The sequence below is a fragment of the Vulpes vulpes genome, chromosome 1 (assembly GCF_048418805.1).
Source record: "Vulpes vulpes isolate BD-2025 chromosome 1, VulVul3, whole genome shotgun sequence".
NCBI lineage: Eukaryota > Metazoa > Chordata > Mammalia > Carnivora > Canidae > Vulpes > Vulpes vulpes.
The window spans coordinates 78,733,400-78,751,400 of NC_132780.1; the positions used below are offsets into that span (position 1 = coordinate 78,733,400).

An 18,001-nucleotide genomic window follows, 5' to 3' on the forward strand; every position below is an offset into this window, starting at 1 on the left:
GAAAACAGATGTCACAGAGAAGCATTTCATGAACTTCTACTGTAACAGCTCCCTCACTGAGTCTTAAGGGTTCACTTGTTTCAAGCTTGTCTGTAATCTGGCTTGCTGACTTAAATCCCTTGACCTATAGCAGAGCTAATCTACTTTCCTTGAGACTTGTAGACCACCAGCTTTAAGGAGTAAACTATCAAACTTTTCCAGAAGATAAGACCTGACCACAGTTCAGAGTAGCTCCCAATGATGCCAGCGAGTCAGTTCAGGGTCCTGTTGACATACAAGTAACCACCTGGCCATCAGCTTCCCCTGCACAGAGCTCCTCTCCTTTTTCCTGTGTGTCCCCCCTTTCTTTTTTTGAAATTCCTTTTTATTGGAGTTCAATTTGCCAATATATAGCATAATACCCAGTGCTCATCCCATCAAGTGCCCCCCTCAGTGCCGGTCACCGTCACCCCCACCCCCCGCCCACCTCCCTTTCCACCTTGTTTGTTTCCCAGAGTTAGGAGTTAGGAGTTAGGAGTCTCTCATGTTTTGTCTCCCTCTCTGATATTTCCCACTCATTTTTTCTCCCCTTTATTCCCTTTCACTATTTTTTATATTCCCCAAATGAATGAGACCATATAATATTTGCCTTTATCTGATTGACTTATTTCACTCAGCATAATACCCTCCAGTTCCATCCACGTCGAGGCAAATGGTGGGTATTTGTCGTTTCTAATGGCTGAGTAATATTCCGTTGTATACATAGGCCACATCTTCTTTATCCATTCATCTTTCGATGAACACCGAGGCTCCTTCCACAGTTTGGCTATTGTGGACATTGCTGCTAGAAACATCAGGGTGCAGGTGTCCCGGCGTTTCACTGCATCTGTATCTTTGGGGTAAATCCCCAGCAGTGCAATTGCTGGGTCGCAGGGCAGGTCTATTTTTACCTCTTTGAGGAACCTCCACACAGTTTTCCAGAGTGGCTGCACCAGTTCACATTCCCACCAACAGTGCAGGAGGGTTCCCCTTTCTTTACATCCTCTCCAACATTTGTTGTTTCCTGTCTTGTTAATTTTCACCATTCTGACTGGGGTGAGGTGGTATCTCATGGTGGTTTAGATTTGTATTTCCCTGATGGCCAGTGATGCGGAGCATTTTCTCATGTGCTTGTTGGCCAAGTCTATGTCTTCCTCTGTGAGATTTCTCTTCATGTCTTTTGCCCATTTCATGATTGGATTGTTTGTTTCTTTGGTGTTGAGTTTAAGAAGTTCTTTATAGATCTTGGAAACTAGCCCTTTATCTGATATGTCATTTGGAGATATCTTCTCCCATTCTGTAGGTTGTCTTTGAGTTTTGTTGACTGTATCAATTGCTGTGCAAAAGCTTCTTATCTTGATGAAGTCCCAATAGTTCATTTTTGCTTTTGTTTCTTTTGCATTCGTGGATGTATCTTGCAAAAGGTTACTGTGGCTGAGTTCAAAAAGGGTGTTGCCTGTGTTCTCCTCTAGGATTTTGATGGAATCTTGTCTCACATTTAGATCTTTCACCCATTTTGAGTTTATCTTGTGTATGGTGCAAGAGAGTGGTCTAGTTTCATTCTTCTGCATGTGGCTGTCCAATTTTCCCAGCACCATTTATTGAAGAGACTCTTTCTTCCAATGGATAGTCTTTCCCCCTTTATCGAATATTAGTTGACCATAAAGTTGAGGGTCCACTTCGGGTTCTCTATCCTGTTCCATTGATCTATGTGTCTGTTTTTGTGCCAGTACCACACTGTCTTGATGACCACAGCTTTGTAGTACAACCTGAAATCTGGCATCATGATGCCCCTAGCTATGGTTTTCTTTTTTAAAATTCCCCTGGCTATTCGGGGTCTTTTCTGATTCCACACAAATCTTAAGATGATTTGTTCCAACTCTCTGAAGAAAGTCCATGGTATTTTGATAGGGATTGCATTAAACGTGTAAATTTCCCTGGGTAACATTGACATTTTCACAATATTAATTCTGCCAATCCATGAGCATGGAATATTTTTCCATCTCTTTGTGTCTTCCTCAATTTCTTTCAGTAGTGTTCTGTAGTTTTTAGGGTATAGATCCTTCACCTCTTTGGTTAGGTTTATTCCTAGGTCTCTCATGCTTTTGGGTGCAGTTGTAAATGGGATTGACTCCTTAATTTCTCTTTCTGCAGTCTCATTGTTAGTGTATAGAAATGCCACTGATTTCTGGGTATTGATTTTGTATCCTGCCACGCTACCAAATTACTGTATAAGTTCTAGCAATCTAGGGGTGGAGGCTTTTGGGTTTTCTATGTAGAGTATCATGTCATCAGCGAAGAGGGAGAGTTTGACTTCTTCTTTGCCAATTTGAATGCCTTTTATTTCTTTTTGTTGCTTGATTGCTGAGGCTAGGACTTCTAGTAATATTATGAATAGCAGTGGTGAGAGTGGGCATCCTTGTTGTGTTCCTGATATTAGGGGAAAGGCCCACAGGGTTTCCCCATTGAGAATGATATTTGCTGTGGGCTTTTAGTAGACGGCTTTTAAGATGCTGAGGAATATTCCCTCTATCCCTACACTCTCAAGAGTTTTGATCAGGAATGGATGCTGTATTTTGTCAAATGCTTTCTCTGCATCTATTGAGAGGATCATATGGTTCTTGGTTTTTCTCTTGCTGATATGATCAATCACATTGATTGCTTTATGAGTGTTGAACCAGCCTTGCATCCTGGGGATAAATCCCACTTGGTCATGGTGAATAATCTTCGTAATGTATTGTTGTATCCTATTGGCTAGTATCTTGTTGAGAATTTTTGCATCCATATTCATCAGGGATATTGGTCTGTAATTCTCCTTTTTGGTGGGGTCTTTGTCTGGCTTTGGAATTAAGGTGATGCTGGCCTCATAGAACGAGTTTGGAAGTACTCCATCTCTTTTTATCTTTCCAAAGAGCTTTGGTAGAATAGGTATTCTTTCTTCTTTAAACATTTGATGGAATTCCCCTGGGAAGCCATCCGACCCTGGACTTTTGTGTCTTGGGAGGTTTTTGATGACTGCTTTAATTTCCTCCCCGGTTATCGGCCTGTTCAGGTTTTCTATTTCTTCCTTTTCCAGTTTTGGTAGTTTGTGGTTTTCTAGAAATATGTCCATTTCTTCTAGATTGCCTAATTTATTGGCGTAAAGCTGCTCATAATAAGTTTTTAAGATCGATTGTATTTTCTTGGTTTTGGTGGTGATCTCTCTCATTCATGATTTTATTAATTTGAGTCTTTCTCTCTTCTTTTTAATGAGGCTGGCTAATGGTTTATCCATCTTATTAATTGTTTCAAAGAACCAACTCCTGGTTTTGTTAATCTGTTCCACAGTTCTTCTGGTCTGTATTTCATGGAGTTCTGCTCGAATCTTTATTAATTCTCTTCTTCTGCTGGGTGTAGGATCTATTTTCTGTTTTTCCTCCATCTCCTTTAGGTGCAAGCATCCATCCAAAAACTGGAAAGAACTCAAATACAAAAGCTAGCCTTGCACTTTTGGCACCCTCGGGAACCCCAATTAAATGTAGATTTTTTCCGTCTGAGGGTGTCATTTATTTCCCTTAACCTATCCTCATGATCTTTTAATTGTTTTTCTCTTTTTTCCTCAGTTTCCCTCCTTGCCATCAACTTGTCTTCTATGTCACTCATTCTACCTCATTAAACCTTGTCGTTAGGACCTCCAGTTTGGATTGCATCTCATTTAATTGATTTTTAATTTCGGTCTGATTAGATCTAAATTCTGCGGTCATGAAGTCTCTTGAATTCTTTATGCTTTTTTCTAGAGCCACCTAGTAGCTTTATAATAGTGCTTCTGAATTGGCTTTCTGACATTGAATTATAATCCAAATTTTGTAACTCTGTGTGAGAGAAGACTGTTTATGATTCTTTCTTTTGAGGTGAGTTTTTCCTTCTAGTCATTTTGCTAAGTGCAGAGTGGCCAAAAACAAGTAGTGAAAAAAGGAGAAAAAGAGAGATTGCAAGAAAGAAGAAGAAGAAGAAGAAGAAGAAGAAAGAAGAAGGAAAAAGGAGGGGAAACAAACAAACAAAAAAAACAAGGGGGAGTATCCTCTGTATATACTGTAAATCCCTCAACTTCCCCTGGAACTTTCCAGTGCTGCTTGGTCAATAGCTTGTTTTTCCCCTGTCCTTCTAGCTTCTCTTCTGGGGGAGGGGCCTGCTGTGCTGATTCTCAGGTGTGTGCACCTGGGGGAGCTGCTCAGCCCCCTGCCAAGTGCAGGGCTTAGTGGGAGCTGTCTATCCTGTGAGGCCCCTGCTCAGTCCCAGGCACACGGTGACACCAGGAGGAATAACCAGTGGCAGCGGCCAGCTCTCCAGCTCTGGAGTCAGCTCCAGCAGCAAACACCACAGTCTCCCGGTCCACGGGGGCCTCACGCTCCGGGGGCGGAGGCGCTGTTCTGCACAGTTCGGGGCTGCCCGGGGGCAGGAGCGTCCTCACTGTCTTGTGCCCTCCCGGCCTCCGCCTGTCTCGAGGGGAGCGCCGGATCCTGGGCTGTGTCCCGGCACCCTGTGCTCTGGAGCCTGTGCTGCTGGATCGTGCTCCCGGGCCACAGCCCCCTCTGTGCAGAGCCACCTCGGAGCTGCACGCGCTGCAGCCCTTTAGGGAGCTCGGCCGCGGGTGTGGCCTGGTCTCCCTAGGGTGCAGGTGTCTGTTAGTGCCCCTGGGACCCTGAGGGCATCCCCGCCCCTCCTGGGGTCCTGCTCCAACTCCCTGTGAGGGCCTTTCCCTCCGGGAAGGTTGGTGAAGCTCCTGCTTCTCCAGGGCTGGGCTCTCTGGTCCTGGGGCCGCTCGCTCCGGCCTTAGCAGCTCCTCGCCAGGCCCCTCCCCCTTGGGGGCTTTTTTATTTCTTTATTTTTTCCATCTTCCTACCTTGATAGAAGCACAAATTCTTCTCACTGTAGCATTCCAGCTGTTCTCTCTTTAAATCTCAGACCAAATTTGTAGGTTTTCAGGATGATTTGAAAATTATCTAGGTAAGTTGGTGGGGACGGGTGACTTGGGGACCCTGCTCTTCCGCCATCCTGCCCCCCGCATTCCTGTCCCCACTTTAGAACCCTTCAGCTTCACCTGGACAGGGAAGATGGTCTTTGGGACATTAGACGGCCATCTTCCCAGGTTGTCGGTTCTTGAACAAAGTGAACATTCCTTTCCTACCTTCACTTGTCTCTCAAGTATTAATCTTTGAGTGGTGGGCAGCTGAACCTAAGTTTGGAACCTATAACCCATAACCCATGGAACCCATAACTTTACTGCCTCATCCACCCATTCATCCACCTTTGCCCCAAACACTCTCTCTGCCTGTTGAAGAGTACTGTGCAATGCAAATGTCAGCCCTGCCCCTGGTGTATCATTCATTTGCTCTTCATCTAAAGGGTATGAATCAAGCAAAATCTCCCTTTACCTAGCATCAGCAGATTTCCTGTTCTTCCATTTCTTTCAGCGTGCAAACATGTTTTTGATATTTCTCCCCCATAAAAAACAAATTACTTGATCTCTCCCCACCCCAGACCCCTCCCCTCTTCTTTGCTCTTCTAAGCAGGAAGACACCTCAGAGTCATCAGTATTCACAATATAGACATCCCTCTCCCCATTCTCTTGGATACATTCCAACCCGGCTTTTATCCACATTATTCCACCAATACTATTTTTGTGAAGGCTTGTGATGACAACCAATTCTGTTAATCATTGCCCAACTGCTTCAAAATAAAACTAGACTTTTGCTATGACTTGGGATGTCCCTATGAGGCTTGGTTCCTCATAACCTCTCTTACATTATGTTTCTGTCATTTGCACCACTTAAAGCCAAATTGGCCTCCTGTCTGCCTAAAATATTAAATAAGTCCCCATTTAAAGGCTTTTGCATCTGGAATTCCCTTTGCCTAGAATGTTCTTCCCATAGAGATTCTCAACTAATTTCACCATTTCTTTCAGGGCTCTTCTCAAATTCACCTTCTTGTGATGTTTCCTATAGAAACTTTAAAGTTTCAACCTTCTTTTTTTTAACACTTCACATCCTCTTTCCCTGCATTATTGTTTTTCCCTTCACACCTTTAACTTTCTACTATAATATGTATTTTACTTAACTATGTCATTTATCATCTGTTTCCCTCAATAGAATGTGAGCTATGTGGGTAGGAATTTGTCTGTTTTGTTCACTGTTACGTTGTCAGAACTTAGAACAGTGTAGGACACATAAACATTTGTTTAAGAAATCAATAAATGAATCTTATTTTACAGTGGCACATATAGATCTGCTAATGATGACTTCTTTCTTTGAAAGGATTTCTTTACTTGTTTTCCAGAACTACACACTTTCTCATTAGTATGGTCACTAATCCAATACGACTCAAGGCCTTATAAAATGGGGAATTTTGGAGACACATACACAGGGATGACACCATGTGAAGATCAAGATCAAGACCTAGGTGATGCTTCTATAAACCAAAGACTGCCAACAAACCATCAGAAGCCAAAGAGAGTCATGGATCAGATTCTCCCTCCTATTACTCAGGAGGAAACCATCCAGCCAACATCTTGCACAGACTTTTGCCTCCAGAACTGTGAGACAATAAATTTCTATTGCTTTTAACCCAGTCTGTGGCACCCTGTTATGGCAGTCCAAGTTAATTAATACACCCAGGTGTTATGTGTTGGGATTCTTCTTAAGCTACATTTAGTCCCTTGATGATCTCACAATTTGTGTCTTTAAATCCTATTTCTATCCTGAAGTCTTCCAACCTTTGACCTGCAACCCCACACATCCTCAGGTATATAACATGTCCAAAACTAAACCCATCCTCCCCTGGAACCACCCACCTCCTCAATATTTTTCATTCTAGTTCATAGCCCTTATTCTTCAATTGCTCAGGAATTTACCTTGGAATCATTCTGGACTTTTCTCTTCCATATCTTTAAACTATTAGCAAAAAGTCTGACTCCACTTTTGAAACATATGCAGACTCCACTTCTCACCACCTGCACTGTGTAAACCCTGGTCACCACCATCATCATTTGCCTGATTTATAGCAATAAAATCCTCCTCCTGCTTCCCCCCTCAGCACCCCTTCACCCTATACCCAACACAGCAGCCAGAATGATCCTGTTAAAATGCAGTTCAGATAATATTTCACCATTATCTAAAACTCAGCCACATCTCCTCATCTCACTGCTAAATCCTTGTGCTGGCCTGTGAGGTCTCACAAGGTCTTTAGTAACCTCCCTGATCTCATGTCCTCTGTCCAGTCCAGCTCACACTGCTCTGGCCACATTGGCTTCCTTGCTGTCCGATTTGATTTGCCCCTCACTTGCACTTGCTGTTCCTTCTGCTCAGAGCACTCATCTCTCAGATCTCTAAACTGCATGTCATATTCATTTGATCAATATTTCTTAAAGAAATAGGGACTAAATTGAAAAGACTTACATTAATAAGATAATAAAATTCTTAGATTCACACTTAAATTGTGCTACAATTATGTCCTCATTTGATCTTTACAAGCTTCTTATGTGCAAATAACATCTAGAAGTTTTTGGTTTTCACTGTAGTACTTTGCCTAGAAAGTTCACCTAATTTAATGCTATGCTATAATTTAATTTAATGCTATGCAAAATCAGAAATGAGCAAAAGATACAATTAGTCCAATTCACTTCAACTTGTGTAAATTGCTTTGCATTTACTGGTAGTTCTATACTAGTCTCTCCATATATATCCATTTGTTCTAATTGTAGCAAATGAACTTGAACAAAATTTTGCCTTGTGATGATAATTTTGCCTTGTGAGGGTCTATTGACTCTTACCTTCTTTATCATTTCTTTAAGGCTTATGGTAGGAATTTAAGATCCATAGCCTGAGACTTATAAAAAATTCCCACAGAAGTCTATCTTTCATTATTTTATAAGAACTCCAGTTTTTAGTAGGGCACATGACTATCCAGAAAAAAAAAACTAAACATTTTTTAGCCCGATTTACAAATGACTCTGATCATAAACTATGTTCTAGTCAGTGGGATTGTTAGCAAAAATATCAGTGAAAAGAGAACCTGCATGAACTCTTTGCCTCTCTTTTTCCTATGCATTTTCTTCCATCCTACTGCCTAGAATGTAGTGATGATGACTGGAACGCTGGCTGCGATTTTCATGAAGAGGAGAGGTTTAGATTTCTGAGGGCTTCATGGAGCAGTACCTTCAAACTAACCTATGATATTTCCCTTTTGGTGTAATGTGACCAAAAAATTTCTGTCATATTTAAGTCACTATTTTAGAACTCTCACACAGAATCAACACAGTCCTACCTCAAACATCACAAAACTATCTAATGCTTGGAACTTGAGAGCTAACATGAGTTACCACTGCATCATTTAACAGAATCAAAACAATAGAAAGTGTCTGCAATGATAATCAAAGTTCTTTATTTTTTCTATTTAATTTCCTACAATCCTTTTGGAAAAATAGTCATGTCTCCAAATGTACTTTCACTGAATGAAGCTGATGACCAAAGCATTATTTGAGTAATTATGGAAAAAAATTTATTACTGAAAAACAAAAGTGACATTCAGTTTCCATTTTACACATATTTCACACAAGCAGAAAAGAAAGGTCCAATGTCAGGAACAGAGGTCATTCTCTTTCACTTGAACATCACAACAGAAGAGAGCATTTGGCAATTAGAGATCCAGATTAGAGAGGTTTTAAATCTTATTCAAATTAAATGATGCCTAAAAATGTGAAAATGTATACCACTTTCTGAAAATCTGTTTTGAAGAATGTCTTTTTATCTTTGTTGTTAGTTTTCTCTTGGACATTTTGCAGTTTATTTAACACAGCTTCCTAGCTGCTTAACATTCAAATTTAGACACACTGATTATGTGCTCCATGCTTCTGAATAGTTAAGTATGCTCTATAAATACACACATCATTTGTGCTCTATTACTCTCCCCCAAAGCTTCACAAAATTGGCATTAACCTAGTATTTACTTATCACTAAATATATTTTTGTTAGAAAGGATACACAGCATATGAAATTACATAATCTTTATGAGTCAAAGACAAATTTTAGAACTCCCAAATAATATTTACAATGTAAACATCACAGTTATTACATTAGGATAAAACAAATCACAACATTCACAACACTATATATTTTATTTGGTTTTGATATTGAAGTTGTTTTCTTGAATTACTTATGTAGAACTCAAAATATAATTACTTCTATCGTTTTCCTTCACGAATTCTGAAAAAGAAAGAATCGGTGTTTTAAGCATAAAAATATTTTTATTGGGCACCCCGGGTGCTCAGCGGTTTAGTGCCGCCTGCAGCCCAGGGCCTGATCCTGGAGACCCGTGATCGAGTCCCATGTCAGGCTCCCTGCAGGGAGCCTGCTTCTCCCTCTGCCTGTGTCTCTGCCTTTCTCTCTCTCTCTCTCTGTGTGTGTGTGTGTGTGTGTGTGTGTGTGTGTCTATCATGAATAAATAAATAAAACCTTTTAAGAATACATTTTTATTTACAGCATCTTAGTTTCCTTCATTCATCCACTGACTTTATCACATCTATTTCCCTTTGTGAATAGCCTGTCATTATAGGAAATCACGTTCTGGAATATCAGGAACTCATATTCCAAAGGACTGATTATCAGAAAGGGAACTGAGATGTGAAGAGATGCTTTAATTAGCCATTTTAAGTATCCATTTGTAATTTCCACATGGTTGACACACAGGATTTCCCATTAAAAGAAGTTGTCCAAAGTTACCCATTCAGAAAAGAAAAGAAGGGAGGGTGGAATCTCATAAATGATCTTATGGCTTGCAAAAAATAAAATGATGAAACCTCCTTTATATTTTAGTGCCTCTTGTATTTCTTAATTAAATGAAATAGACTACTTCTTTGTAAACTTTCTTTCAAGAAGCTGTATGTGATTTTTCTTCTTTGAGCAAAGGAACTTGTTTCTTGAAATGTCTATACATGATAAAGAGTGAGCAAGTGCAGGACACTGAGCATCTGTCTCTCTTAGTGGACAAAAGTAACCAATCAGGCGGGTGTCTCCCACTTGATGATTCTCACAAAAACCTTAGATCCCTGCTCCAGGAACTTCAGTATAACCATGGATTGCCTTCCATCTGAGCATGTTTCTATTTTAGTCTCCTTGACCTAGTCAGAGATTGTAGTCCAGTCTACCTTTGGGTTTTACAAATAAACTATTGTAACAGCAGCTCCCATTCATTTTACATATCATCTGTGGCTGCTTTCAGGCTACAAGGGCAGAGTTTGAGTAGTTGTAACAGAAACCATATAACTGACAAAGCCAAAAATATTTACTCAGTAACCTTTTATAGAGAAAGTTTACCAACCTCTGATACAATGATGACATAAAATTCCTTTAGGCATTGGCCAAATATAAATATGTTTTTATGAGCTAATGTAGACATTACTCAGGAGAATTACATCTTGTATCCATATGTCCGTAAAAGCAACTGGGATAACAAGCTTATCACTTAACAAAGGAAAAGTCTACTCGTGTTTTCTTTGCTCAAAAAATATTTGAATATAAATAGTATTGGATCGTAGCACCTACATTCACTATATAGGTAAGAGAAGCTGAATTTAACTTCGCTGCATGAAGCTTGCTATGGTTCAAGGAATTAAATTAGACCGAATGCCTTGGTATTTTCATAAAAAGGAACCATGCTGCAATTTTGGGGTATTTCTCTGTATACTAAATGAGGTGTTAACAGTCATTTATAGGGCTAACCCTTAAATTAATAAAAGCAACATGGCTTGAGTCTCAAGAAAAAAACCAGTATTTCTGATTAGTATGAGTCAGATTCTTCTGTTTTATATCTCGACAGGTTAGGAATAAGTCTGAGTAAATTAGGAGTACCATGCAGGTAGCAAACTGTTGGCCCATTGTGAGCCTTCTCTTCTTTGCTATCAGAGCACTGCATGAATCATTTTAAGCTGTTTACTGGGTGAGAGTCCACTTCAGATAGAAGTGTCATTTTCTATAAGGTCTCATTGTGAGAACTCTAAGCTGTTTTTTACCAAGTGACTCTTAACTATTCAAATAATTAGATGTTTGCTCTCAGAATAAAATAAAAATAAGAATACAAAGATACACCTACCACTGGGAAGTTGTCAGCAGCTTTGCTTCAAAGAGCTTTCCATTATTTTTCTAGCTCTTCAGGAAAGTCAGGCGATTCTCCCTCACTGCTGCAGACCAGAAAAAGAAAAGTGTGCATGTGAAGGTTCTTAAATGAGAAAGCTTCCAAGGAACTGATGATGCATAACTTTTGCTGTTCTTTGGTTTCTATAAAGTGCACTGAGGACTAACCAATTATCTTTGAGGTTAGCTATTAACTAAGATTGTCCTTAAAGTGTCTAAAATTATTTTTACAGAATTATGATCTGGCCGGCAAAGGCATTAATCTTCTCTGATCTTGCCCAAGCAATATTGTTCTTCATTCTCACCATCTAAACAAAAATAATTGGAATAAAAAGAGAGAGCATCCCACTTTCTATTTATTATAATCCAATACTTATACACATAGAGAGACATGGGTCTCATAGAATATTCAAATACAAAAGAACTCATGGCTTAATTTGGTAAAATAAAGGTATTGACTATGCATATGAAAGGAGTTCCTTGTGATGTCAAATTGCTAATTGACTGCACTTTAAAATCTTAAAAAAAAAAACGGCATTTCTGGGGGTGCCAAGGTGGCTCAGTGGGTTTCTGCTCAGGTCATGAGATTGAGCTACACAGTAGATTCTAGGCTCAACACTGTCTAAGATTCTCTCCTTTGCTCCTCCCCCTCAAATAAATAAAATCTTTAAAAACCTAAAAACCAAAAAACTAGTACTTCTGATAAAACCTGTTCCCAGATTCAGAGTAGATGTCTCCACAGTCTCTTTCTTCATACTGGATGCACAGTAGAGTCGAGTGGGGAGCTCCTTAAAAAATACCCCAATGCCTAGGCACTAATTTTCTGGCAGTTGGTTTTGGGTAAGGCATACATCAAGATCTTAAAAACTCTCCAAGGTAGTCTAATGTCAGCCAAGGTTGAACATTACTGCTTCACAGAGTGTAGATAGTGAGATAGATTGATAAATAACTCTTCTTATGTAGCTTTTATTTCTGAACCCATTTATAATTTCTCATTTTAGCAAGTTCTATGTTTTTTTACCTCCTCTTCCCATTCAGAATTGAGTTCAGGTATTTCTTTACAGCCATTTGTTTTCGAAGGCGGGTATAGTTGTCAGTGAAGACTGCATCTGAGTGGCGTTTGATTGGTCCCTGGTCTTCTGAGATGTTATTGCTAAAGAATACAGGGAAAGGAAATCAAAGAGTTTTAATAAGAAATGGTAAATATGCCAAAGTTCCAAATTTCTTGGAGTCAGGTAAAAAAGAATTCCAATGCCCAGTGTCTTTTCTACTACAAAAAGACTGAAATGAAAATATATCTAAGCCTAAGTATAAGGGAGCAATGAATACTCCAACATATTTTGGTACTTACTGGGAACCTTAACACACATTTTGTACTAATTGAGCAAATAATTTATTTTTAAAAAAGGAAAATGGTTGAAGTTGTGTTCTGCTTCATTGGGAGGAAAATTTCTTTAAAAATACATTCTTAAAAGCTTTGCCACCCTGAATAGTGCCATATAAATATTCAGCAATTGGCCATTTAAAGAAAGAACTTCCAAGTCTTGGTTGATCAGGAATTAAAAAACAAATACTGTGGTAAATATTAAAATTTTATTCAGTTTATATTATGTCTTTTTTTTTTTACTGTGTCTAGTTCAATTTGATTGCAGATTTATAAATGATTGACATTTAAGAAAAATAAGTATGCCAATGAGTAATAGGATATCACTAAAAAGTCTATTTCCCTAATCCATGGGCCTGTATATTTTATTTAAGAATATAAATGCTAACAGTGAAAAACAATAACTTGCAGATTAAATAATCATAATGTGTTTGATAAAAATAATAAATCATCTTTACCCAACTCGTTTTCCAATAAGGGACTCAAGGTATTTTTTGGCAGAAAGCTGACCCAAAAGTCTACTAAAGTCACTGGTGAAAACTCCATCAGCATGTCTGGCATTCCTAAAAGACAGAAGAAGGATAGCCATTATTTCCTAAATAATTTCTTAAAATATTATTTTGCATCATTAAATAGGAAAGAAATGTATTAGCAGCTATTTGAAAGCTTCTCATGCAAACTTAAGTGCAAAAGAAGTCTTCTTGACTACCTAATAAGATATATTTTCTAATCACTTATATTGAGATATATATTTCTAGCACAAAACTTTGAAAAACTAAAGAATTTAAATTTTAGAAGCATGTCTCCATATTAATTGAATTAAACTAATTCTCCAATAGCTGGGAAAAATAATATATTTAAATGAGTTTTTCCTTATTTATTAATGGTGCTTTATTTCTTCTACTCTGAATAAAGATATATACAAGGAGAAACTATTCTGATTTTTAGCAAAAAGCTTATTATATGTTTTGCTATTTCTCCTGTCAACATATTTGGAAACAAAATCTTTTAAGATAGAGAGGCCCATAGGGACTGTTAGCCAACTTTCCCATCCAAATCAGGAATTTTTACACTTTGCCTTCCATATAGAGCTACTCTGTCTATACTTGAATTGTTCACTCTGTTAAGTGAAGGATTTGTTGATTCTAGCTTGTTGCAATCTCTCTACATGAAAATCATGTACAGCTGCTAGAGCTTCAGTAAATCAGGTTGCATGAAGCAATGGCACATGGAAACCTCTAACATGTACTGTAGGAATAGCTTCATAATGACACAAAAGGTGAAATATTTATATTTCAAAAACCTACTTTCTAAAATAAATCTCAATAAAAAACAAACTCACCTGGACACATCATAATAGGGTGTGTCATTCTCAGCTAGTGCATTTTGCAAGATGTCAGCATCTACTTTTAAGGAAACTTGATCAGGTTCATTTGCTCCTTCGAGTGGCATTCTTTCATCCAACCTATTAGGAAACAGACAGGAGAACCATAATCTATTCCATTCTCAGAAGATAACCCTTATATTTTACAATCATTGGAAATAAGATACTAAATAATCTTGAGAAGTATTACCCATTCCCAGTATATGGATAGCATTAGTGAGATTTACTGGCTTCTATGGTTTAGAGTATAAATAGTGGAATTTTTTTTTAGCCCATATAACTGATGCCATGCAACTTTTACAAGCTGTTTGTAGTAAACATAAGAGTTACTGAGTTCAATCCTATCAGTGCATTAAGCAAAGTATACTCTGTTGGTGAAAGCTTCAGTTTGCAAAGTTTTTCACAGATAGAAAGATTTTGTATGAAATAGAAACTGCAAAAAATTTAAGTATTCAATATGAAAACTGGGAGCAATTCTTGTATTTGTTGGTGTTTAGTATCATTTGTCGAACATTTCTCAAGAGGTGGATATTAACTGCCTTTCTTTCTCTAGATCTATCAGCTTTAATCTGAAGATTCACCTTAGTGTGATGTATTTCTCTGTATTAGTCAAGTACAAAGAATCTCTCCATTTCTGAGTAGTTACTCAAATTCAACAAATTTTGTGGAGTCTTCTTATTTCTGATCTTATGTATTAATACAATTTTAATGAGGGATGCACAATGTTTTCCTGAAAGGCTAAGAATAGTCATGGCTATACATGGAATATGACTATATTTTTTAATGCATGAACATTTTGAACACCAGCACACTATTAAAATTATGAATGCGTTGATTTTCACTATTAGAGTAAACCTCTAAGGAGTGTGTCAGTTCCTGGACACTTGTGCATATTTTGATGATGTAGTAGTTGGTGGAAGTAATAAGCATTCCTCTTTGTATGAGGCCTAGCAATCAATGCAAACAAACTTCAGCATTCTTATGATAGTATGTTGTGATATGTGATATAACCATTCAGATAGAATCATTCTATTTGGTTATAAAGCAACATAAGATCTGGCTTTAAGCAGATTTCACAAACACTAATAGCTATGAGATCATTAAGTCTATGGAGTATAAGTCTTCCTTGAAAAAAGAATCAGAAATGGGAAAATGAGCAAAGAAGTGATGATTTTGTTTTTAGATCTAGTGGTGCCTGTACGGTGGAAGGACAAAATCAAACTAATGTAGTTTTCATTTACTGTTTACTTCCTAAGATAAATTTATTTCAGAGAAAGCTTTAAATAAGAGTTGTGTTGTAATTTATGAATTTGAGACATGAAATACAACATAGAGAACAGTGAAACTAAGAATTTAGGGTTGAAACCAAGTACATTAAAATTCATTCACTGGGGCAGGGCATCTCAGTAGATCAGTTATTCCACAATTCATAATATTGGCCAATTGATTCTGGCTTGATAGGTGTATCTGTTCAGTATGATTGTATTTATGTTTCACTGATTAGCCTATAACCTTAAGATTATTTACTGATTGATCTTGAAAATGAACTATAATGAGGCAGGCAACTAAACATCTAATTTTTTCCATCAGAAACTGAATTGAACTGAGATGACAATGGATAAAAGCTCATTACTTATCTAAAACTGGTTTTGAATGAAAAAAAGTCAAATCCTCCTTCCTCCCTGTTTGGAAATGTGATCCACCATATCCTTAAAACGTTATTTACACTGTCTCTCATGCCCTGAAAGTGGCATATATATATATATATATATATATATATATATATATATATATATAATCATGTTGATCTGATGTTCAAAAAACTTGCTTAACACGTCAACCAAGAGATTTAAATAAATAATACATAACTTTAAAAATTGAGTCGTCCAACATAATGTATAGGAAATTCCCAATAGATGAAGAAGGAATGTTGAACTGTCTGAATTGAAAGAATATTTACCTCAGAGCAGAGGGTGCTCCGAAAAGAGGCCATGCCAACGTGTGGGAGAAGAGCATGCTGACAAGTGTTAGCAGCACAAGTAGCTGGGACTTACTTCTGGTTTCCATCGTGCCTTGAAAGAGAGAGAATCACATCAGCTTTTCCCACCAAAGGTATCACCAACAAAGTAATTCTAAGTGTCTAGTAGTTATTTCTGAAGCCTCTTGCAGAGTTTGGAAAAAGTAATTTTCATCTTATAGAAAGAGTTAAACTGCAATATAATTTTTAAGTCAGGAAGATTTTTCTTGGTCACAGCTGCTTGAATAAAACTTAGGGTCCTTTTCAACTGTCTCTCATCAGGCAGAGTTGTGCTAAGTGTATGTGGAATGCCATACCTTCACAGGTATGGAAGTACTCATGAGAACAATCTTCTTGTAACAGAGTTTTAGCATTCAAGCATTCACATTTAGTATTTTTTTAAACTAAAGAAACAGTTTAACTTTCTAGTGTCTAGTTAATATAACACTGGAGTATCCTCTATTTAATAATGTGTGTGTCTATTTATGTATATATGTACATATACTTAACAGTATAAAATTATACAAACATTTCTTTTTCCTCTTCTAATTGTAGAGGTTATTAGGAACTTATTTCCTTAAGCCTGGATTTGAACAACTTAGTAGTGAAAATTAATATCAAAAATTATTAAACTGGGGATCCTTGGGTGGCTCAGTGGTTAAGTGCCTGCCTTTGGCCCAGGGCATGATTCTGGAGTCCTGGGATCGAGTCCCACATCGGGCTCCCTGCATGGAGCCTGCTTCTCTCTTTCTGCTTGTGTCTCTGCCTCTCTCTCTTTCTCTGTGTCTCTCATGAATAAATAAATAAAATCTTTTAAAAAATTATTAAACTGCATATTACCATTGAAATAATTTTTGCCACAAAAGGAAAAACATGTTAAAAATAGTGTTTGTACTATTTTTTTACATCTAATCCATTTACAGATTTCATTTCTAAACAGTTCTTACATAGAAAATTAGGAATTTGAGCTTTGATTTTCTTGCTGTCTATAAAAATCACAGAATTTAGACTTAAAGAGGAAAAAAATGCTTCCTTGATTCACATAACTTACTTATGAAATAGAACAGCACTAAAAAAGCAAGTTGAAACTTGTAAAACAAATGTACCCACTAAACCCTTCAGTCAAAAATGTATATAACAGGTTAAAAGAAAACCTCTTACTTTAATATATTTTAAAAAACAGTATTGAGTAAAAGTATTGAGCATACAGGGCAAAGCAACTTCTAACCAAAGGAATTTAGAAAATCCATGAATATATAAGAAATTGAAGCATTTCTACACTTACCAGGTGACCTGAGAAACTGTTCTTTGTTGTTGTAAGGGAGGAACATTACAAAATTCTTTTCAAGAGAGAGAAATATTCAGTATACCCTGGGAAAAGTTTGAAAGCAGGAGCAGGGGGGAAAAGGAAGACAGGTAAAGTTTTTACTCACCTTGCCAAGTAGTGTTCCTCAGGAGCTTTCTGTATGGAAGAAGAATATTGGAGCTGTCTTAGGTGCTGAAGTCCTATGAGGCGGAGAAAGGCTCCAGCAGTTCTCTGCCCTCAGAGCTGAACCAGAACTTGGTACTGGCTATGGGTTGGCTATTATTGCCGGCAACTGCTTTTCACTCTACCCTGACCAGCATTTCAAAGCCCATCATTTTATAGGGCTTACACTTAGGGCTGAGCAATCACAAAGCTCTCTGAAAGACGTCACAGTAGTACTCCCACGGGATGAATAAGGCTTGAGTCCTTATTAAATTGTCATTATGTCTGATTTATATAAATTTATAGTGAGTAACTTCAAGATGTAAGATATAAAGAGGAAATTTACTTTTCCTTAAATAAACAATAACAAAAAGGTACCAACCTTAATATGAAATATTTTAATCTTTAATTAGTAATAAGAAAGTAGGAGAATGATTGTTAACCAGGGCCATTGGAGTTCCTTAAGAAAATAAGAGTTTTATGTGCAGAAACAGGTGCAAAAAAAACCCAAGCACTTATGCCTACAAATGTATAATTCTCCTTTATCATAAAGTATCAATTCTAA

The 18,001-nt window shown here is 37.6% G+C and overlaps 1 protein-coding gene across 2 annotated transcripts; it reads right to left on the reverse strand.

Annotated features, from left to right (window-relative positions):
• Positions 1 to 8,410: 8,410 nt before the first annotated feature.
• Positions 8,411 to 17,679, reverse strand: VIP (vasoactive intestinal peptide). 2 transcript variants are annotated; one of them, XM_025998018.2, is made up of 7 exons: positions 17,402 to 17,679; positions 15,912 to 16,023; positions 13,910 to 14,032; positions 13,026 to 13,130; positions 12,205 to 12,336; positions 11,143 to 11,230; positions 8,411 to 9,257 (listed from the first exon to the last, which is right to left on the reverse strand). In XM_025998018.2, exons 2-6 carry the CDS (start codon positions 16,016 to 16,018, stop codon positions 11,185 to 11,187), a joined length of 513 nt encoding a protein of 170 aa, XP_025853803.1. In that variant the 5' UTR covers positions 16,019 to 16,023; positions 17,402 to 17,679; the 3' UTR covers positions 8,411 to 9,257; positions 11,143 to 11,184. The 2 variants fall into 2 exon arrangements, with proteins under 2 accessions (XP_025853803.1, XP_025853804.1); XM_025998019.2 differs by having other exon boundaries at positions 11,143 to 11,227; positions 17,402 to 17,585.
• Between the last annotated feature and the right edge of the window lie 322 nt (positions 17,680 to 18,001).